A 24,293-nucleotide genomic window follows, 5' to 3' on the forward strand; every position below is an offset into this window, starting at 1 on the left:
AAAATATGATTTCTGAGGCTAAAGCTCCAACAGAGCTCCTTTCAGTAAGTCCAATCGGAGCATCACAAGTCCTCATTATTTGTTGCTAATAATCTATATTTTGAGAATCCTTTGAAAATGGTCTGAAACATCAGTGTGTCTGATGCCAATTAGATCACCCAGAATATATTATCATTTTTTTTGTCAGAGTAGCAAATTGATTTATTCTGACTGAACCCCATCTAATTCTATAAGTCTTTTATTTGCAATCATAAAGCAAACTCTGTTACAAAACAAAAAAATCCAGTATTTCAGTTAAATTAGTGTTTGCTACTACAGATAGGCAGAGCAGCTTTGTTTGTATTTTTTAGGGTTTATGAAACGTGGCCAATTTATGGGAAGCAAAGCAAAGCAGACCTCTGTGGATAATTGACTGGACTCTGGGGCGAAATCCTAATTGAAAGACATCATCCCTAAGCTCTACTTGCCGTTTTGGCATCTGGTAAGCATTACACTACACAAGACACTTTACAATTACATGTGTGCTACTTTGGGAGCACTAATTATGCTTACCTGAATTCAGCTTGGAACAAAAATAAGTCATCACAGCACAGAGCTATCATTTCACTTAATTACTATGTTTTCTATGAAGCATCAACACCGTTATTAGATACCAAGTTTAATGGCAATGCAAAAATGTTGTAATTTTACAAAAATAAATTGGTATATTTTGGCTGCATTGAATGTATTTTAACATGGCAGTATAAAATAAAGCACTTGCCAGCACTTTTAGCAGGGATACTGAAATATGAGCATTTTTTTTTCACTTTACATTAATTGTCTTTGACAAAAATCATAGTAGATCCAACTAGGATAACATATAAGATATACAATGGGAAAATGTCCAAAGATTCAAACTGCCTTTGATTAATGAAATACGTAAAAATGTGATGTATGACTTTAAGCTGTGGGGTTTGGGCCACACAAATCATTTTTTTTAATTTAACATCTGGTAGCTACTGTGGCACAGAGCAGCTAATGGAGTTTTGAAATCTGGCATAACCGCTACCTCCTGCTGTGCATCATCCTTCCTGTTTTCTTGCCTCTTCAGCTCTATTCACTCAAAGTAATAAGAATGTCCTGGGAAAGAGGGCTTGGATGGCTTGATGTAAACAGTGATCTAAATCCGTGTGACAAGTCTCAGGGTTGATTCAACTTTACCATTTTGTTTTTTTACATTGTAAACTCACTGGTAATTACACACCTTTCTCCCTCTTTCCTCCCCTTATCTGCAGCAGGTCAACTGTAGTTAGCGCACAATCTGTGGTCTGCCAACCATAGAAACCCTCTTCTTCATTCTCTTTACTGTCGATTTACCAGACTTTTTTCCTTATCTTTTATCTTTCCTTCTTTACACGTTCCTCAGTCAAAAGTTGCTGTAGGGGTCCATCCTAGACCTTCATCTCTGCTGATTTGTTACACAAAATGCATCCCGTTTGTATTTTGGAGACAGAACCTCCCACCTGTTTTAGCGGATTTCTGAAAGTGCTCATCTGTTCTACAAGCTCTCAGTGGGTGTATGGCACCAGCTGAAAAGTGCTGGAAGGTTTGCATCCACTGCTCACTTCCACATCTACAGTCTGTCCAACTTAAGAGGCGGTCTTTTGTTACACTGTTCTTTTTCCTTGGCCTCCTTTCCTTTAACCTGATTCATTTCTGTTTAAATGGCTTTAGTTCCTTGACCTGAGCAGCACAGACATGCTCATTGAAAGGCCCTTGAAACAGATTGGTTGAGTTATGAATACAATGTGGCCACATTCTCTGTGCCAATTAAAGTACATTCGGAACATCAAAACATCACTTTTGTACTTCAGTGTCGTATTGTATTTTTTTTCAGCGCTAAGAGATAAGCACCTGCTGCTGGGTCGAAATCCAGACTGGCAACTCAACTTTCATAGCCACAACAGCAGCTTTTGCGGTTCTTCCATTTAACAATCCATCACAGTAATTGGATTATTCACATCACACAAAAATAGCCTTGAGGGCTGTTCAAAGCACAATATGCAGGAGAGGTTAAACATAACTGTAATAACAAACAACTGCAACTAAGGAAAGCACAAAAGCACCACTGTCAGTGTTCATTTTCTTCCCAGATATTGTAAAGACCGAAGTCACTCTTTCAATTTGGAAAACAAACATTTTGAGAGTTATTTATTAACTGTGATGTAATGTTATGTCAAGATGAACTCCAGTGGGTTCTAATCAAAAGGCAAACAAATACCATTATAAACAACAATTAAAGGGGCTGTATTCGAAATATTTAAAATACTGCAGAAACAAAAAAAAACAGTGGGCTGGGATTGCCTCCACAAGGCTCTCACTAGACACAGTTCCCCAATATGTGAAATCCCTATGTTATTTCATGGCCACATGCACTAACATGCATGCGTGGCCAGACTGGCTATCAAAACAAAGAACAGAGACGCTTGGGTTACAACACACACAGAGGGAGTCAGTGTGACTTCATTCTCTGCTCAGGATGCCATTTCTCCACTATATCTTTACATAGCAAATATGTGTATGCTTTGAATGTCAAGTACTGCCCCTTCAATAATATATTCAGAAGAAGGCATTCATTCATGCTATTTTCCCAACCTGATCTTTACGTAACTTACATCACTTGGATAAAGCTCAATATGATTATAAATTATACATTTAAACCTATCTCAGGAGGGTGAGTTAAGTAATTTCTGAACTTTTTAATTGTACATCACACAACCTTGTCACTACACACCATGCCATTAAGATTCTCAACTACCTGCCATGATGATAAAGTCAGTCTGTTCTGTTTGCTCTGAAAAGACCAGCTGTTTGCTCTTCATCAATCATGTATGATGGGGTGTTACCATTGTTTAACTTCTGGAACGTCCACTTTTTCTATTGACATAATTTACAATCCAATTAGTCACCACAACTGAAATGATGGATTAAATCTCTTATAAATATCTTTCAAGGTGACCACAGGTGGCCAACCTGCAGGATCAAACTCCTTGAAAATAATTGCCGGATGATTAAAGTTTTTAGGGTTAGTCTGACTCAGACTTCCTCTCTTTTTCGCGCTTCACTGTGCATTCTGACAATGTCAATCAATCGATTTTATTTGTCACATAAAATCGTAGGAGGTACAATTTCAGTGAAATGCTACCTCATCAATTGAAATGTTATCGCATCAGCTTCTTCATTGTGCATTCATTTATTATAAAGCCAACCAGTCCTCCAAACCATATGACGATATAGGTTGTTCATTCCTACCCTCTAATACAACTCACAGGAGCGTTTCATTAATTAGCGCCCCTAGAAATGGAAGGAAATATGACCTATGGGAACGGTTGCTGTTTTAAGTCGTTAACATTGTGAAACGGTCTCAGTTACCTTTATGCACAAAAATGTATCCATAGATCTACCTACCAAGTAATATAGAGTGCAGAGGTGGCAGGCAGCTACAGAAAAAAGCAGTTCCTGCCATATTGCTTCAGAATGCAAATTTTACAAGGGAAAGTCACATAGACAGAACTCTTTTTGCTGCGGAGCAAAACACATCTGGGTACAAAACAAGGCAGGGCCGCTTTATTTATATAGCACATTTCAGCAACAAGGCATACAAGATGCATGCTAATCCCAAATTTCAAGGGAACCAGAGATGTGGAGTGAACCTTATGTTACAACAGATGTGCAGCACAGACAAATTCATAATTGAAGCTCAAGTATATTGGCATTACCTGCATCCTTTCTTTTATGATATTTACCATGCACAGTACATTTTAATGAGCAAATACCATTATGGTTTGGACTAGTTTTACTGGCTTTCACTTAAACAGGTGAGTGAAGCAAGATCACAAGAGCGGAAGTAGTCAGGGAAGGCATTGCCAGAGGTACTCAGCAACTCTTGCTTGATTCATTTCCTTTTGTTCCCATAATCTGTTTACTACTCTCACTAATGGCCCCTTTCCCAAGGCAAGAAGAGGAGCCCCAATTAAAAGAGCAATATGTGTCAGGATTGGTCGACTTTCTTAACAATCAGCAAGCCATTGCAGAGACTACAAATGTTGATTAGATTTACTTAATCTGACAATCTGTCAGTATTATTTCTGATAATCCATACCTAATATCACCTATACATCATATTTACATACATACAAGTGCAGGCTATAATTAAAATAGATTAGGATATTTAAAGTTTTAGTGTAGATAAATTGGCCCTCATAAGATTCCTGATGCAATGGGAAGTCCTGTGTTAAAGGAAAGGAAGCATCATTACTGCACATACAGATCTCAGATTATAAAAACACTGTTTGCAGGATGAAAAAAAAAAAGTTTGCTATAAAAAAAAGAGTTTGCTTTACATTTACGCCGTCACAATCTGCACAAACTCTTTTGGGGCTATTATGACGTCTTGAGCTGATCCGCAGGAACTGGATACAGCCTTATTCATGCGGTTTTGAAGGACCAGTAACAGACATGTTTGCTTTCCAACACACTCCAATACTTATTTTAGTTTAAGCCTACAGTAGGAGTGTGCACTGTGCAGCTGTTTAAGAAAACATTGTAGGAAAAACACTGTACATTTAAAGTAATAATTTCACATAAGCCTTGACTAACAGACTAACATTTCTCAACTACAAAGTTTTAACCTTTAAAGAAACCGACCAGGTATAACAAACCTTTGTGTGGCTGCTTGCTCTGTGTAGCCACACAATGGGTAGTGTAGTATTTCACAAAGAACAAGGCTTATATGAGATCAGACCTCCTTCGGCATATGTCATTATGCCTTCTGACAGCTCATTGATTTTTACATTTTAAAAGCTTTAGACATTTCAGTTCTGGTGTTTGTTTTTTTTTCAACAAGTCTTAACATGATTAATACGGAAGAGGATTAGGGCCACATGTGAAAAAATGTATTGAGATATGAGTTTAGTCAGAATTCTAAGAATAAAGTCAGAATTCTGGGATTACACTCAGAACTCATATACATTTTTTCACATGTGGCCCTCATCCTCATCCGTAGACCTAGGACCTGAGGTAGTCAGATCATTTTAAATAATGATAAATAATCATTAAAAATCATTTAAATGAATGAGTTTAATACTTATCAAGTCTATATGAATCTGGCTATCCTGCAACTCACCATGGCAAGAGGGATGATGGCCTGAATATCTCGCTGCACCACCGTCAACTCCGTCACAACCTTCTCTGAATCGGGAGGCGGATTTTGGCCCTTGTAGTCAATGTTCCAGTTGATCCTTCTGGTCACCGAGAGGCTGGTGAAGTTTTCCATCTCGAAATCCAACTGCATCACCTCGACATTACCCAGTACATCCCTACCAGACCATAAAAACACACAAAAAAAGTGAATTAAAAAAAAGCCCAAATGTCAGTTACAGCAACATATTCATGAAAAACACAGAATAACAACAAATACTGCCACTGCATACTGCATTCGTTTTGGAAATTAAATTGTGGACTGCAATGTTTTGTACTGATAAAGAACAAATACTAAAATACATTATCTGACTACTTGTATCTACTTGTCTCGAAAGCTTTTGGCTGCAGTGCTTTACATGTTGAAGCCTTAATGAATACATTATGTCTTTTATCAACTATCAGTTTTTTCATATCAACATGCCATTTAGTGAGCTGTCGACACACTGCTCTGCAGTTATTTTTAAAGTTAACCCTAAGTTGAAAAAAGACATAACGTATTCATTAAGGCTTCAACATGTGAAGCACTGCAGCCAGAAGCTTTCAAGACAAGTAGCTACTTGTCAGATATTATGTTATTATTTAGTATTTGTTCTTTATTCAATTTATTCAATTTTTATATTCCACATCTGCATATCTGAAGGTGTGTCTTTTTTGTGGAACATGAAATACATAAACAGGAACAGGCAGCATATACATTCGTAGTTTGCACCTTCAGAAAATAAAATCAAAGCTTTATTGTCTTGTAATGAAATGACAGAAGAGCGGAATGTACTTTTAACATAGTTTTCCGATTGACCACAATATTCTGGTTGGATCAGTGAAATAATATGAAATGACTGTCCAGAGAAGATTTCAGAATAAAAGCCAGTATCTAGCAGTTACCTTCCGGTGGTGTAATCAATGTTATGCATTCAGCAAAGCTCACGTATGATGTCAGTCAAATTCATTGATGAAATACATGTCCTAACATTCCATTCAGCTCCTTCAGTCCGATCGGTGGATCTCAGACTGAGAGACACAAGGCAGTTAACATGGCTGTAGGATGCTAAAGGTCACAGTGTGCTGTATACAACCTGAAATTCCATGACTAGACAATTGACTGAAATGATACCATTCTTTACTTGCATAGATTTCATTACTTGATGTGAAAAATAAGCAGCAAAAGCAACCGTAAAGATATTCAGGTTTCGATGTAAACACTAAAGCTGTAAAGTGACAATCCACCATTACTATTAGTGGGTTTTATGATTTTGTTGTCCAGCCATTATGATAAGTGGTTTCCGTTTACACCCTTCTTGATTGAATGAGGTCAAGGTGAAGAAGCTGAAACTCTGCTAAAGCATATTACATGAATCATTCTCTCATGCTGCAATTTAATCCTTTAGTGCCATAATCCCTTTATAAATAGTTTTTTTTTGTCTAGTCACAAACCCTGAATACAAAACGTTCCTTCTATAAAACTAAAATAAAACACATTTGTCAACTTATTTTGTTTGGAACCTGGAAAAGTGTTCACCGTAAATGTAAAATTGACGTTACTGAAACCATCTGTAAAACATTCACTGTCAATGTGTTTAATTTGTTTTCTTACATTATCCTGTCCCAGCAACTAAAGCAAATTTTTACAGACTTTTCTGACATATTTAACTTGCTAAACTATATGGATGCTGCTGTTATGTTTAATGTATGATAACATTGTAAGATTTATGTTAAATTGACATTTTTGACCTTGTGTCATTTTGTAATCATTTTCTTATATTTAGTATGATGCTTTTTTTACTCACTAACCCGGATAGCAATGTGTGTGTTAGTGTGTTCGCTCAAGGTATTTCCTTCACTAATTGAACTCATTTCTGTGGTCCTCTGATTGGGTAATTGTGGCAGCTTCAATATATATAATATATATGGAACTGTTTGGACTGACCCTTGTCCATACATATATGATCAGACTGAAAATAAAAAATAAAAATAAAAAGTAAGCGCAACTATGTGCAGTGTTTTGCCATTCTTATTCAAGTTATGGTTACGTTTAGAAATCTCAAAGCACTTGGTTAAGGTTAGGGAAAGATGGTGAGCTTGGTAAAATATTGGAAAAGTCAACAGTGACTCAAAGCACTGGACAGAATGCATTGACTTATTCAATATTTAACCAAAACCAACATTTTTTACTAACCTTGACCTTACCCAAGTGTTGTAAGTGTTACAAAGCCTAAACCTAACAACACGTAGGATGCAGTACGCAGTTTCAAAGTCCTGTGCTTTGTGCGCCCGACCATCCAGCCCAGCCTCCTCACTATGGCTTTCTGGTTTGGAAGACAGCAAACACATTAAAAGTATTTGGCAAAGCTAGTTGGTCGTATACAAATGTATTTTGTAGGTGACTGGGTTGGACTGTCTTGCTAATGCAGCAGATAAAGCTTCATGTCAGACATCTCCCCTGATAATCAAAGTTCATTTTTGTTTTAATGAAAGAAAATCTATTCTTGACATGAGACTTATTTATTTTCCTGAACTTTTTTCAACTTATACATGGGTCTGTTGTGAGACAATAAAACTGATGAGAAGTGACAGTTTTCTAATGGCATCCCTACCTACTTAGATGGAGTTATTATATGCAAGGGATTAATCAGTGATTGCCTCTGAATGAAAGCAGTGTGCAGGTCTTGTCAATAAACAATCACTGCACTATGTTGCTAGCTAGCATTCTTCTTCTCTCTTAAGGCCAGGGTGTAGAGCTTGTGCAAGGGGATTGCAAATTTGGTTCTGCCTCTCACTTTCAAATAACCGTAATTGCAGTGGCTGCAGATTCGCTTCTGACCAATCAATAGCTTTTGGTAGGTAACCTGATTGCTCTGATGGCCGTGCACATGAAATATTTCAGCATTCTCTTTTTTCCCTTCTCTGCAGTGCAAAGATACCAAAGACTTTGGCCGGGATCTCTGCTTTACTATCGCAAACATGCCAGTGATGTAGAAGCGATAACAGCTCTCCTGTTGTGAAAATCCTGCTTGTTGGGTTTGTAATCCTCAGGTTCAACAAGCCTTACATGAAACCGTCTCACTGGTGGCGAAGGAGCAAATTAAATCTCTCTCCACCCGTGACAAGAAGCATCCCGCCCATAACTTCACCATTAGCTGAGAGTGAAGTGCTCGCTGTCTGTCCTTCACAAAAGCAGAGAGCCATCCCACCATTCAGTCTGAGAGCCTTTTAATGAAAGCTGGATCAAACTATCTGTACGAGCCTCCACCCACAAAAGGTTCCTCTCAGGAACATCATGATGAGATCTCAGCCTATTTGTCTCGACATCACTCACTGAAAACAAACACCCCCGTCTGTCTGTGACACACTTGAGGTGTCATCAATATGGCCCACTGGAGTGAGTACATGTATAGCCGCTCAATACAGTGTCTTCTGCCACCACGCTGGAGGGAAAGAAAAATGATATTCACAATGCACTGATTTGGGTTAGAGGGTATGCTTTTTTTTTTAAATTGTAAAAATGTAGGCTAAAGCAGCTAAAAAAAAACGGAAAAAATACATTTCTCCTTCACATTTAATGCAATTAGCCAGTTACATTTGACATTTTGACATGATTTTTGAGATCTGACTCAGAAGAACAGATTTTTAGAAAATATCACATCACTGTCTGTTTGCACAAGCTCTTATCAGAATCCCTAATGATTGCAGTTTTAGATTTCTATCTCTTATCATTGCCTATAACAACAATAACCAAACAATAAGCAAAACCATGTCACTTAAATTAGTGAGCGTTTTCTTCTCAGAATCAGAATCAGAATCAGAAAGGGCTTTATTGCCAAGTACGTTGCACATACGAGGAATTTGTTCTGGTGTTGTTGGAGCATGTCACACATACAAATATAAGAAGGATAAAAAGATATAAACAATATAAGTATAAACATATACACACAGTACGTATTAATAACGATAAAATAAATGTAAATAAATAGTAAAATAAGTTAAACAGTAGTGAAAAGGGACGCTACAGCAGAGTAGGTACAGTGGCATGAGGAGCCAGAGGTGGGGTGTGGAGAGAGTCAGGATGGATTCTGGGCCTTGTTTAGAAGGCTAGTGGCGGAGGGGAAAAAACTGTTTGTGTGGCGTGAGGTTTTGGTCCTGATGGACCTCATCCTCCTGCCAGAGGGGAGTGGCTCAAAGAGCTTGTGTCTGGGGTGGGAGGGGTCAGCCACAATCTTTCCAGCACGCTTCAGAGTCCTGGTGGCGTATAGGTCCTGGAGCGGCGGCAGATTGCAGCCAATCACCTTCTCAGCTGACCGAATGACACGCTGCAGCCTACCCTTGTCCTTGGCAGTGGCAGCAGCGTACCAGATGGTGATGGAGGATGTGAGGATGGACTCAATGATGGCTGTGTAGAAGTGCACCATCATTGTCTTTGGCAGGTTGAATTTCTTCAGCTGCCGCAGGAAGTATATCCTCTGTTGTGCTTTCTTGACGAGGGAGCTGATGTTCAGCTCCCACTTGAGGTCCTGGGAGATGGTAGTTCCCAGGGAGCGGAAAGACTCCACAGTGTCGATTGTGGAGCCACAGAGGGTGATGGGGGCAGGTGGGGCTGGGTTCTTTCTGAAGTCCACAACCATCTCCACTGTCTTTAGAGCATTGAGCTCTAGGTTGTTTTGCTTGCACCAGGTCACCAGGTGGTCAGCCTCCCACCTGTAGGCGGACTCGTCTCCATCAGAGATGAGTCCGATGAGGGAGGTGTCGTCCGCAAACTTCAGAAGCTTGACGGACTGATGACTGGAGGTGCAGCTGTTGGTGTACAGGGAGAAGAGCAGAGGAGAAAGAACGCAGCCCTGGGGGGATCCGGTGCTGATGGTCTGAGTCGGAGACGTGTTTCCCCAGCTTCACATGCTGCTTCCTGTCAGACAGGAAGTCAGTGATCCACCTGCAGATGGAGTCAGGCACACCAAGCTGGGAGAGTTTCTCCTGAAGCAGAGCCGGGATGATGGTATTGAAGGCAGAGCTGAAGTCCACAAACAGGATCCTGGCGTAGGTTCCTGCGGAGTCCAGGTGCCGGAGGATGTAGTGGAGGGCCAGGTTGACCGCATCGTCTACAGACCTATTGGCTCTGTAGGCAAACTGCAGGGGGTCCAGGAGGGGGTCGGTGAGGTCTTTGAGGTGTGAAAGCTCTGTGTACTCATCCAGACTGTTGGTAGCAGTCCTGAACACATCCCAGTCAGTGGAGTCCAAACACGACTGGAGATCCTCCACAGCTACACTGGTCCACTTCCTTGATGTCCTCGCTACAGGTTTGCAGAGCTTTAGTTTCTGCCTGTAGGTGGGGATCAGGTGGACCATGACGTGGTCAGTGTGTCCCAGTGCAGCACGGGGGACGGCGTGATAAGCATCCCTGACTGTGGTGTAACAGTGATCCAGAATGTTCTCCTCTCTGGTCGGGCATTTAATATGTTGTCTGTATTTAGGGAGTTCACGAGTGAGGTTCCCTTTATTACCAAGGACAATAACTAGGGAGTCCGGGTTGGTCCGTTCCACACACAGTATCTGGTCGGCAAGCATGCGCTGAGCGTCCTGCACGTTGGCCTGCGGTGAGATGTAAACACCGACCAGAATGAATGAATGGAACTCACGGGGTGAATAAAAAGGCTTACAGTTTATGGTGAAATACTCCAGGTCAGGAGAACAATACTGCTGGATCACTGTCACGTCGTTGCACCAACCGCTGTTGATATAGAAACAGATTCCTCCACCTTTAGTTTTGCCAGAGAGGTCCGTGTCTCTGTCCACAGCTCTATTAGCTACTGTGTTACAGTATGTCTAATTACATTTCCTTAGGGCATGTCCATGGGATTATAGGGTGACCTTTTCATCAAAATACAAAATTATGCATGTGTTAGCTAATTAATGTCATTTGAGTCCAGTTCCTAAGGTTTCAGAGAAAAAAAGGAATTACCCCTCCACAAGGAAATGTTTTGGTGAAATTTCCTGTGCTCTGTTCTTCATTATCTTCCATTATTAAAATCATACCTGCAAACTCAGAAGGGCTGAAAAAGGTGACACATCTCTGGATGGGAAAAAGGTATTTCACGATAACTTTAAATGCACCATGAGGCTGGCGAGGCGAGGCTGAGTCTGTGTTTTTCAGACAACGGCGGCTACAGTCTGGTGTTACAATCCTCTATAGTGAAATACAGACACATTTTTACACCATTTAGCTGTCAGCATTTTAACAGTGTTTACTCCAGCTGCTAGCTAACGGTAGGCTAACATTACCCGCTGTCGAGTGTAGTGTTGACTAGCGTCCCGTGCAGCGATGTTTCAGTTCCCTCTAACGTCGCGCAGGCATTTAAGTGCCACCTAAATAAGGCACCGAAATCCGCGTTGCTATTCGGTCCGGTAGATAACGGTTGTTAAGGCACCGGTGTTGTATTAGCACCGAGTCTCGGACCCCCCCTCCAAATAAAAACTCTTCGGATCTACACAATTCACGTGGATTACATTTTCCCATTCAAAACGGCGATTTTTGCCGAAAAGCGACTAGTTTGCAGGTATGTAAAATGGACAATTTAAATATGTCATGTAATTATTCCCTCCAGTTTTGAAAGCAAGTAACATAAAAACAATATTGATGTTGATATTGATGTTGGACATAAAGCCATTTTCAAAAAGTAGTGGGCGGTAAAAAAAAACATCGTTAATGAGTGATTTCATACCAGAGGAGGAGAGGAAGGAAGTAAATTTGGCTCAAGAAAGTCCGGTCTTGTTTCCATCAAGTTAACGATGTAGGCTCATGTCTGTATAGCACAAAGTATATATTTTAAAAGCTGTAGCTTGGGGCTTTTTCAGAGCTCAGGAGGATTTCATTCTTTGATCAGAGGTCTGTTTGAACTGATTAACAGGGGAAAGTTCATTGGATCAAAGCACTGCAAGGCAGTTACAACAACAGAAGAACAGAGATGGTGAAGAGAGGGCTCAGAATGGTCCATGCTTAAGTCTATGATAGAAAGTCTAGAGCACTTGAGTCTGTAACACTGATTTAAAAAAAGCATTTAAAGCTAAGTGTAGGGATGGTTTATTGAAATTAAGAAGGAATTTAAAGGCAGGGTTGGTAACATTTTCCGATATACAATAAATAACTTATGGGCTCTGAAAAAGGAATGAAATATATCCGTCATCTTTAGCTGCTCTAATCCTGTAAAAACTCCTTCCAATTACTGCTCTGTAGTCCTCTAGTAACAGGGATTTTCCTGCATTGAGGAATTTTTGGCGCCCCCAAAGAGGTTTTAGCCAGCCCCAAAGGAAAATCCCCAGTGCCAAAATGATAAGAATTGAGGGAAAAAAATAGCACTTCAAATCCTCTCCGACTGTGTTAAATAGCAATTTACCTAACAACAGTTGAAAAAGCAGAACATAAACTTGAATAGGAGCGCTTATCTCAGTTTTACTGTCCAGAGTCAGGCTGTGCCAGACTCTCCCGGTGATTTTAACAGTGGTATTTTAATATTAATATTATTTTTTTAAGCAGTTTTGTTGATTGGGGTTTCATTTTCATTTTTGTTTATCAAATTGTCAGAAATAACAGGCAAATGCATATAAAATCATATATGCACAGACTCATTGCCTTTACTGTACACAAACTGATCATGCTTACTGTCGTGCGTTGTCCCCCCCCCCCCCCCGCATACTCTACTCCCCCCCCTCCCCGCGCACGAACCTGAGCTCATTGCGCATCGTCGCCGCATTGCTTACATGAAGTAAAATTGCGGTCCTTTCTCTGCTCTGAAGCAGCGGTGCTCGTGCACATCTGTGTGGGGCGGAGGTGGAAATTAGCACAAGTGCTACAACCTGGTAAAATGCATCTCTCTAACTCTACCTCTACACTCTACCTGTCTAAGGTTAATGTATATTGTACATTGTCCCTGTTTTAAATAAATAAATGCAAAAAAAGGGCAGGGGGAGGGGTTAGACGGAGCCCCCGAGGAGATGCTACTTTCAAATCTTGCTAGCTTTTCAACATCACCAACCCTGCCTTAAAAGCAAAATTCAGGAGTGAGATCCACAACCAACCAAAACTCATCTTATAAATGATCGGTTATTAGTCTTGTCCCGACTGGTGACAATGGTAATGCCACAGCCATTTCAAGAACATTATTCATTTGGAATCCATTGGCCGTGATCAATAATGCATTGGTTCATGTGGCGTTATCAACGAGCTGCCGTTAGAATGGGACTGTTCCAGATGGAGGGTTACAGAAAAATAAATACGTTGAATAATTCCAACACTGACTAAAGAGTGATCTGATGAAGAGAAACTCCAAGATAAGAAGAGAATAATAAAGAGAGGAGAGTGATGAAGAGATCACCCTGAAGAGAAAACATCAGCTTCAAGTAATTTGGAGCAAACAAAGCCAGATGTTCAAACAGAAATGGTACTAAGATGTATTCACCAATGAGATGCGAAATTATGCTTGTCTGTGTGTAATTTGTCTTTTTTGGGGGAGAGGTGAGTATGTGTGTGTGTGTGTGTGTGTGTGTGTGTGTGTGTGTGTGTGGGGGGGCTTTAAATAGTGAGCAGTTACTTCTTTGCTGCTTAAATCTTGCATAAAAAAACATATGAATGAGAACATTTATTAAACTTAGAAAACATATTAGATTTCTGCTTATTACTGAATTGAATTGGGTAATTAGGGGAAGAACTGTCTTGAGAATGCATGTATTTTTGGGCTCATTACTGTAAAGTCTCGGAGTCTCATTAGGCTGCAGCACCTAGTTCAGTCCTACAGTAAATGCTCATCCACTCAAACAAGAAAGACAAAAGGGTTGGGTATACTTTTTTTTGATAAAACAAAGAAGGTGCTGAAAATGTGATAATAACTATCCACAAGAACCCACTGGATTCATTGTGAACCCTTACAACACATGTAACATGAATTTGCAGGTCTATATTTGTCAGTTTATTTTTGAAGAATTAAAGAAGTTGGATTAAATTAGTAGGAAGTACATTTATTTGGGATATAATAGTCTGAAATATATGCCAAACACTATATTCTCAGTTACACAGAAATTGAGGAGAGGCTGTTGTTATGCATAGGAAAGCATAATATTGTTCTTACACTGCCCACAGGCAACAAGTCGTCGTTAAAGTAAATAGGTTATGTTTCACTGCTGCCCAAAATAACTCTTGACTTTTCCAAAAAAGACTTATATGAGGATTTTCTGCTCCCCCGCCTCTATGGTTAAAATCTGGTTAAAACCACTGTGTAGGATTGCTAAATGTCCTGCTTTGGCGCCTCATACTAGTATCAGAATAAACACTGTGGCAGAATGCAATGCAATGCATGAAAAGAAACATCTGGAGCGCCTAGATTTTCACTAGCACTTATTTCTTTACAAACACCAACTTATAATTTTAAAGATGCAACAATCACATAGAAATGTACACAGTACGGCTTTAAGTTTAAGCATCTGATACTACATTAGGTTAGGAAAAGAAATCAGCTTTACCTCGCCCTTGTTATTTATCTGGTTAAGTCAGTTCCCACAGCAAAGAATAGCATTACATGTTTCCACACATCACATATTACTGGAGGGATATTTAGTTGGAATTCATTACTTAAACCTTGAAATTCTGCTCCATTTTGATACGAATAAAGACTTCATGCAGACCTTCAAACAAGTACCGAACCAAGTTCACAACTTTACACTTCTTCAGAGGCATGAGTGCTTTTTATACATAAAAAGATTTTATATAATAATAATAATAATAATAATAATATATAACTCATGTTCAATCAAATTGATGGTAATGAAGAATCAAAACATGAATTCTTCCGTGACTTTATAACTTCAGATGCGTATTGTTTTGTGTCTGTTTGGCTTAAGATGGCCACAGAATTTTTTGACAAAATCCAGCATGACAGATCTCTCTTTCCATGCTTGACCCCCTACTGAACATATCACACATGGTGACAGGGTGGCAAAAATTACATGACATGGGTCACTAAATATAGAAAGAAAGGCTGCCATGAAGGCGCTAAGAAGTAAACAAGAGAGGAATGGTGGATTTCTTTTTCAGGTAAGGCCACTCTGTCCTCGCTGTTCTCTTTCTCCCAGCCATAAGGGAGTCCATAGGGATGCCAATATCTGGACCGGCAGTTGCTAATGTCTCCGAGGCTTGGTGATACCCAGCCTAACTCCCAGTGCTTCAGTTCTTAATGAATAAAACGCACCACATATTGTGATTTATTATTGTACATTTTAGGTTGCTTTTCCTCAGTGGGACTAGTTTAAAGGCAGGCCAAGCGGCACCATTTTAGTCCCTAAAAAACGGTGGAAAAAGACTATGGAAAGAAATGTTGCTGTACTGCTGAACTTTTAAAATATAACTTTTCACTTTCCAATTTCTAATTCACCTCTATTGTATCGGAGTGGAGGCAGATATGCAAAATCTAAAAAAACTATCTCCCTGGCTTCATACCACTTTTTGTATTTTGTAATTTTGGGGTAAATTGACCCTTTAAGCTGACTTGACATGTCCATGCTGATATTTACTGGTCAAATCATTTAGGCTGTATTCCTAAACAAATTCATTAATAGTCTCTACAGCATTTACTGTAGAGTACTTTAAGCTTGCAAATCACTTAGCAACTCTAGTTTTACTATTATTATTATTATTATTATTATTATTATTATTACATCATAAAGTTGCATTTACCGTAGAATCTGCCCAGACAGAGTCCATTACAGTCCCGTCAGACACTACAGGACTGTGATTAGGTGTTTTTACTTCTTGATGAACTTCGCATAATTACTGCTCTTAGACAAGATCTCATCTCAAAGGTATTTTAATGCCCGCAGTCAAAACCGTCTACCTCAACACTCCACGTAGACTGAATTAACAGCAGATGTAGTGAGACTAAGCAGATAACATCTCCACTCATTTAACTTTGTGCTACACAGCGGAGGGTGCTTTAGTCACTGCTGTGGGCCAAAGCTGTATTTTATCTTCTGTAGCTCCTGGGTCATTTACAAAGTATGGTGTATGCTTTTATAAGCTGCATTTGATCAGAGAGTGAACTATGACTGTTACCACGCAAGGAAAGCTTTTTGCAGAACTTTTGTCCAGTGTTAAGGAAAACAGATATTTATCATACATTTTCTTTGTGTGGTAGCAGCAGGGGCAGCAATCAACAGCTGCAGCAAACAACAGTTGTTGAGGCACAGGGATGTTGACTTACCCCTGTTTGACTGCTTTGTTCTTGTTCACATCGATGGTGGTGATGGAGTGCTTGGCGCCGGACTGCACCTCCCAGTCCACCTTCCACTGGGCGTTCTTCGACTTGGTCTCGAGCAGGTTCACCCCTTTTTTTGCTTTGACCCTGCAGGAAATAGCGAGGGAAAAAGATTGGGACAGGTCAATTTTATTAGAGGGGATGATTTATGTCCAGGGTCAGAGGTGAGCGCCCTCTGTGTGAAGCAGTCCTCCTACTTGTATTGCGTCATGGCAAAAGCAATTCCACAGATGAATCAATAACAGAGATGGATGAATATGACAGTGCAATGATATATGAGCCAGAAGGCTAGGACTACTTCAGGTCACAGTGCTCACTAACAGTTCCTGTAAAAATCTAATATATACCGTGCTTTATACTGCACCCACTGGGCATTTATACAGTTTTATTAACCGTTGACATCTGAAAGCTTCCAAATTCAGTTTACATGCTTTGTGAACTAATGAGGCATTTGAACGGGTTAAATAATGTTGGATTTCCCAAAGACACAATATCAGGATACTTGATTGATTGTGAGGTGAAATCCTCCTTTTACAACCCTCAGCTCATCAGGGAGAACATACCGCACTGAGCTGAAACTAGGGATTCACATTTTTTGCTCAAGAACACTTCAGCAGGGAGGATGTTTGAACCTGGAAACCACTCATACTCCCTGCAGTATCTTAATATTTCAGATGTTCACATTAAATATTCCAGAAATACACTGTGTGGAACATTAGAAGTGGTGCAATGTCGAATTGCTATATGCATGTTTTTAAAATGTAATGTATTTATTTTATTTCACCCATTTTCCCATGAATAAATATACATGATCCACATGTAGATGCACAACACGTCACATGATACATATGAAAGAAATACATCCCAATGTAAATATGAATCAAATTCTTAAATAATAACACTGAACCTTATGTGTAATTTTCCAAACATGTACATTCTCATGTGGCCGGTGCACATATGGCCACAATCTACACACTCGTACATACATTAGTGCATGCAGAGATTTTGCAAGTTCACATACTGAACATGCATGTGTGTATACAATGCATATACTAAACAAACGCGTAGATGCATACATCTCCCGCATCTGCATACATCTGCCCATATACTGTATATACCACACAGACAAAAACTTATGTGTACATGTTTCCAAACCTGTCTGCTGAGAGAAGAGAAAACCAAAATACTAAATACAGTAAATATATAAATAAATAGCTTCAAAAGAAGTAGAAAAAATTAGCTATACAAGAGTGCAAAACAAGATAGATTGGCTGCAAGATAGATGCAGCAAGTACCTTCTTGAAGAATGGTCAGGTCTTGATTTATATGTTTTAACATCTAAATTTTAAAATATTTAGCTGCAGCGTCCAGATCAAAGAACCTGAACCTGAAACATCATGAGTTAAATATTGAAAAGATGTTAAAGGCCAGGAGGTTTTTCTAGTGAAAAATGGACATTTCTGGCTCACAACTGCTAAAACGTAGCCTAGCAACGCCAGAATAATTCGCAAATGCATATTAGTCTGGAACCTCTCAGTTAATTTTCGATTTACAAGGGGGCGTTATCAACGGCACATACTACAATACCTCTGGACGCTATTAGATACACCGTCAACCAATCAAAGCAATAAAACGGCGTAGCGCCAAGCAACACATGCAAGTTGGGGTGGTTCTTGATCCGTTTTGAAGAAGGGGTCATAAACTTTCTCAAATTACAGCTAAGCAGTACACTAGTTTGACAGTTTGAGCTGAGTTTTGTGAGCCTGGTGCATTGCGCTGTACGGAGAATGCCAGTTACAATCAGTAACTACGTACAGTAACTACATTCAAACATGAAGCTTCTATATTATTTATCATCTTAAACCCGCCCCATATTAGATAAACGGCTGTGATAGGTCCGCCCAGGGACCTGGTCGGCTGAAAATCTGTCTGAATGTGATGGGGGCCAGACATATCTGCCAGAGCAAAAACAAGAGCTGGCAGATTCATCTGGTTTCCAGGCTACCTAAAACTAATATAAACTACGCACAAAAAGTAAGGAAATTTGTGTTTGATAGATTATTTCTTTGTTGTAACAATGCTTCTTGGCAATACATCTTATACTATTGGAAAGCATGATTATTTCCCTTTTAAATGGTGCCACATTTGTAAGGAACATGCATTTGAGGGATGAGCAGCAGAGCTGAGTAAGTGTGTTGGCCCATGAAAAATTTGCCAAATCTTCTCTGACAATGCCAAACAGCTTTTCTTTGTTGACTCTTGTTTGGTGTTGTTTGGTGAATTGGATGATTGAAGTTTGAAGAAACAAGACATATTGGCAATTTCACAATTTATTCATTTAACAAACAGGAGCCTCAGTAGCGTGTGGAAGAACCATACACAGCCTCAACAGCCTGGCACCTCCTCCTCATGCTGGTCACACACTGCTGTGGGATGGCATCCCATTCTTCAACCAGCATTTGTCGCAAGTCAGCCAACGTGGTTGTGTTGGTCACTCTGGCACGAACAGCACGCCCAAGCTGATCCCACAAGTGTTCAATGGGGTTGAGGTCAGGACTGCTAGCAGGCCATTCCATCCTCTCCACTCCCAGATTCTGGAGGTAGTCTCTGATAAACCCCACTGTCATCTTGGAGGATATAGTTTGATCCCAGACTGTGGAGATATGGGATTGCCACTGGTTGCAGAATTTCATCTCGACATCTCTCTGCATTGAGATTGCCTCGAATGATGACAAGCAGGGCTGTGCAGAGACCTTTTGAGGGGCAGGGGCTCAAATTCAAAAAAGGGCACATGGAAGAAGATTTGCTAACAATATACAGTATGTCATCTTTATTTTAAAAACTGTATATTTTAACATAATACTAAATCCACAATACTGTACACCTCAAAATGAAATATGGAGCCTTCGACTACATTCACACAAATATATCCAAAAAATGCAACCGTTGTCCAAGCAAAATGTAATCTTACATACAGTATCCAAACTGTATATAGAAAGTGCAATATGAAATGTTACATAATACTAAATCCACAATACTGTATACCTGAAAATGAAATATAGAGCATTACATTAGACTACATTCACACAAATACAAGATAACGAGATATCAAACCAGAAACAGTTTAATTGTAGCCTATAAGTGCAACCTGAGCTGACTATCAGATTTCTGTAGCAGTGGACTAGTAGGCTTTGAATCAGAAAGGGATTTGCAAAGGTATGCAGCATGTTTCAGATTATTTTCTCAAAATATAAGGATGTCCTTTATTAAGTCAAAATGTATAGACCACCAACCTACACCGCAGACTACAAATAACCTAAGCTAATTTCTCAAAGAAGTGACATGTTCTTTTAAGTGGGCTGCCAGTTGAGAGGCAGAAAGCAGACACACACACACACACACACACACACACACACACACACACACACACACACACACACACTTCTGTTAACCTACAGAGAACTGCTGCCACCCACACACACACACCTGTTAACCTACAGATAACTGCTGCTGCTGCATGCACACACACACACACACACACACACACACACACACACACTTCTGTTAACCTACAGAGAACTACTGTTACACACACACACACACACACACACTTCTGTTAACCTACAGAGAACTGCTGCCACCCACACACACACACACCTGTTAACCTACAGATAACTGCTGCTGCTGCATGCACACACACACACACACACACACACACACACACACACACACTTCTGTTAACCTACAGAGAACTGCTGCTACACACACACACACACACACACACACAACTGTTATCCTATTGAGAACTGCTGCTGCACACACACACACACACTTCTGTTAACCTACAGAGAACTGCTACTGTCTTCTCTTGTGTATCAAGAGAATGAAACGGGGCGCTATAAAGCTATCACACGATGAGTAATTGTGGCCGCGGCAGCTCGTGCAGTTACCGCGAAATGTCACTACTTCAAAGTTAGCTGCCTGCTGGCTGTTTTAATCCTGGAGGAGACTCGTTATGTAGCGGCAGCGGCTAGAGGCCTTTAAAACAAACCAAATGCGCATGCATGCATTCTCATTCACTTCAAAAGCACACTTACCTGCACTTCAACTTTCTCTCGCTCTTGCTGGCTGCGCCGCCGACGGATGGCATGGACTCACTTGTATCTAAGTGGTGCGCCTGGCAGGAAGCCTGGTCATCATGTGATATGAAGGTTTAGGTCGTTTTATCTAGCGAATTATTATTGTTAAATATTATTCTTAAACGGACCACTTGTGGGCCATCGTCAAAGAAAAAAGGTATAAAAAAAATCTGGACAAAAAAAGGGCACTTTGGCCTTGAGGGGCAAAAGGGGCAGGTGCTCAAGCACCCATAGCCCCCCACCTCTGCACGTGCATGATGACAAGCCTCGTTTTTCCAGTGAGGGAGATGCCACCCCACACCATCACACTGCCTCCACCAAAAGGTGTTACTCTATTGGTGCAGCAATCCGCAAAGCGTTCTAGAGCTGAAGATCTTTGCCCGAACCCGATGGGACCCGACGGGATCCAACGGGTTCGGTCTTAATTTCTATCATTTTACACGGGCTCGGGCTTGCGCTCCGGGTTGCGTGGTAAATGAGCGGTCAGGTGATGCGTTTCGATTAGCGCGAAAATGGATGCTGAGGAGGTGAAACGGAGGCTGGCCTCTGGAGGACTTATTTTATTTCTTTGTTCCAACTTCCAAGTGGCCTATAGCCTACGTTAGTCATGAATAAATGATGTTAAACAATGTATAAATGACTCATTTCTTGCGCAGTCTCTTTTTTCTTTCTCTCCCTTTTCCAGTGTGCCCGCTCGCGGTGTGAAGCGCGTGTCCGCGCTATTCTCCGACATGCGGTCTAATCACTGCTGATAGACGGCCTTTTGTACAGTCGAGCTGTAAACGGGTTCGGGCATTTAAAAAGCTGTCAATCAAAATTAACTTGTCGGACTCGGGCCGAATTCTGTCGGGCTCGGGCCTTTTCGGGCCTAACTTTTAAGGCCCGATTATAGCTCTAAAGCATTCTCCGTGTCTCCTTCACACTTTGACCCTACAATCCAAGTGCTGTAGGGATAATCTGGACTCATCGCTGAACATAATGTTCCTCCACATGTTCAGGTTCCAGTGCCTGTGTTGCCGACACCAGCACAAAAGGGCCTGACGGTGAAGGGCAGTCATGGCAGGCCTCCTGGCAGCCCTATGAGACCAGAGATCGCATACAGTCTGTTTCTAATTGTCTGGGCAGTGAGCAGTCGGCCATATCGTCCTACAAACCTTGACTGCAAATCTGTAGAAGATTGCCTACGGTTCCTAAGTGCTGGCAGGACGAGGAAACGGTCTTCTTGGGTTGCCGTCTTCTTGGGACGATTTTGCAAATTTTTCATGGGCGCAAACCCACATACTCAACGCTGCTGCTCATCCCACAAATGCATGTTCCTTACAAATGGGGCACCATTTAAAAGGGAGATAATCAGGCTTTCCAATGGTATAAGATTCATTGCCAAGAAGCATTGTTACAACAAAGAAATAATCTACAAAACACAAATTTCCTTACTTTTTGTGCGTAGTTTAGAAGTGAGATCATTTGTAAGGTCTGTTCAATCTGCTTTGCTTTTTAAGTGTATCCTGATTACAGTGCTGGTTTCCACCTTAAACCAAGAGGCTGTTCAAATCAGTGAAGAATACATTTTAATTTTCTGTCAGCTGGGTAACAAACCAGTTCTGGCAGCTGTCCTTTGTGACTTTACCTTGACGTGCTATTCAGGTGTTCACTCACAGAATACTAAATAGCAGAGAAGAAAAACAAAAGCATTTTCTTCCCAGTTATTATTGTGATTCTGGTTATTCGACCACAGAGCCACGCCTGACTCCTGCACTAAAGCATGATGGAGACAAGCAGCCCATCCACAGACATTCAGAGCCAATCAAGATTATTGAGCTGATGGTCTCATTTTCATGAAATACAAGACAGAGATGAATTATTAACATGCTTGGCTTTTGTTTGTCTGCCTTTTGCCTTCAAGACTATTCATTAGTAAACACACTGGAAGCTAAGTTAACCTTAGCTTCAACATTGTGGCCACAGACGCGAGGAAAATATTTTAAATTCTGTATTAAACACTAAATGATAATAATATTAGTATTGGGATAGGAAAGTATCAGACAGTGTTGTCTAGAAGGGTGTCACGTTTCTTGTGAAAATATGAGTGGCCAATTTCTGCTTCACTGCAGGAAAAGCTCTGGGGTTCTTAATGATTTTGCCTTGTTTACAGGAAAACACATTGTCACTTTTCTCTTCCCGCCACAACATCACTGCATTTCCACTCTGAACAACAACAGCTTTCTCTGGACAAACTCACTGAAAGCATTGCCTAAATCATATTTTTCTCTCAAGTGTGTCATTAACATTCAGCTGAAAGTTTGAGGCACCTAAGACATCTTCCAGATCGTTCCATTTATTTCTCTGACAGATAAAAATTTCGAAGCCCCACTGAAGTGTTTCCATTTGCTACACTAACCTGCGCTCAGTGCATCGACCACTCATCCATGATTTGTGAAAGCAATTGACTTTCAGCTGAAACCGTCTCCCTTTCTTCATCCAGAATAGGCACACAGCTCAAACACAATCTGTGTTTTAACGTAATCACCAACATTCTCAGTTTGCTGCTGGCAGTATTTAACAAGCTATTAATGGAAACTTTGCACGCTTATGCATAGTTACCATGCATTAACGTATCCTTAAGTTCAAAGTCATTAACAATTTAAAATAAGTTTAAATTTGGCTTCTTTCATCAGTTGAACCTACTGTATACACAGCTCATGGAATTGAAGTCTACCAAACTTGACAACAAAATTATATGTATGAATGTGACCTGAGAGAATTATGATTCATGACCATGTGAAACCAACTACAACATTGCAGACTTAACCTATACATACTGAACTTTAGAAAAGCTTTGCTTTTGCATTTGCTGTCCTAAACGCGCCATGTCTGGTAGAAATCATCCCATCACAAATTATGTATTTTACTATTTATGTCTGATATAAACAGGTTGCAGCTTCTAAAACATTGTTTCTTGTTATTGCATTGCTTATTGTCTTCTTTCATCAAATCCCGCACATCAGAGAAAATACAGTAATTATCTGATACAGCAGCGTCAAGGGGAGATGAAACAGAAAAATGTAATATTTAAGAAATCACCCTGATCAAGCGTGTTGCCTTTGATGTGAGTTGAAAAGGGGAAACGTAATACCCTCAGACTCTCACTAAATGAGGTGACCCAGTTGCTACTTGATCACTGTATCTTGTAAAAAATACTGATCTAAGAGATGATCATCACACATCATTGTCGGGCACAACCATTTCCAGTGCAAGGGTGCAACCCTGGTGAGTAATACTTGTATTTATATTCATTACATACACTCACCAGCAGCTTATAAAAGCCACTACATATTCATCATAATCTTGTTTAGAGAGCCTGCATACTGCACAGAACCAGTGCTTTTAATCAGATGGCCCTTTTCACAGACTCTGGTTCATTTTTGCACCACAAATGAGAGGGGATGAATCATTACCCATGGGAGCGCCACATGAATCGGGCTCCCATTGAACAGTGTTAATGCTGATTAATGAAAGAGCATTGCAAATGGGAAAGCTGTACAGCAGTAACCTGCAAATAATACACGCCCAAATTCTCAGAATCTCTGTGTTGCTACACAGGAAAAGTGGAGAGGCAGTGTGAGCCACT

General features: G+C 40.3%; 1 protein-coding gene across 2 annotated transcripts in view; it reads right to left on the minus strand.

Moving 5' to 3' along the window:
* The window catches only part of tmem132e (transmembrane protein 132E), a 380,117-nt gene that overhangs the window by 39,977 nt on the left and 315,847 nt on the right, over positions 1-24,293 (minus strand). For both annotated transcript variants that reach the window (XM_031308031.2, XM_031308032.2), the window contains exons 3-4: positions 16,473-16,613; positions 5,165-5,357 (exon numbers count right to left, since the gene is read on the minus strand). In XM_031308031.2, coding sequence (XP_031163891.1) covers positions 5,165-5,357; positions 16,473-16,613 — 334 coding nt within the window. The remainder of the gene's footprint in view (positions 1-5,164; positions 5,358-16,472; positions 16,614-24,293) is intronic.

The sequence above is a fragment of the Sander lucioperca genome, chromosome 13 (genome assembly GCF_008315115.2).
Source record: "Sander lucioperca isolate FBNREF2018 chromosome 13, SLUC_FBN_1.2, whole genome shotgun sequence".
NCBI lineage: Eukaryota > Metazoa > Chordata > Actinopteri > Perciformes > Percidae > Sander > Sander lucioperca.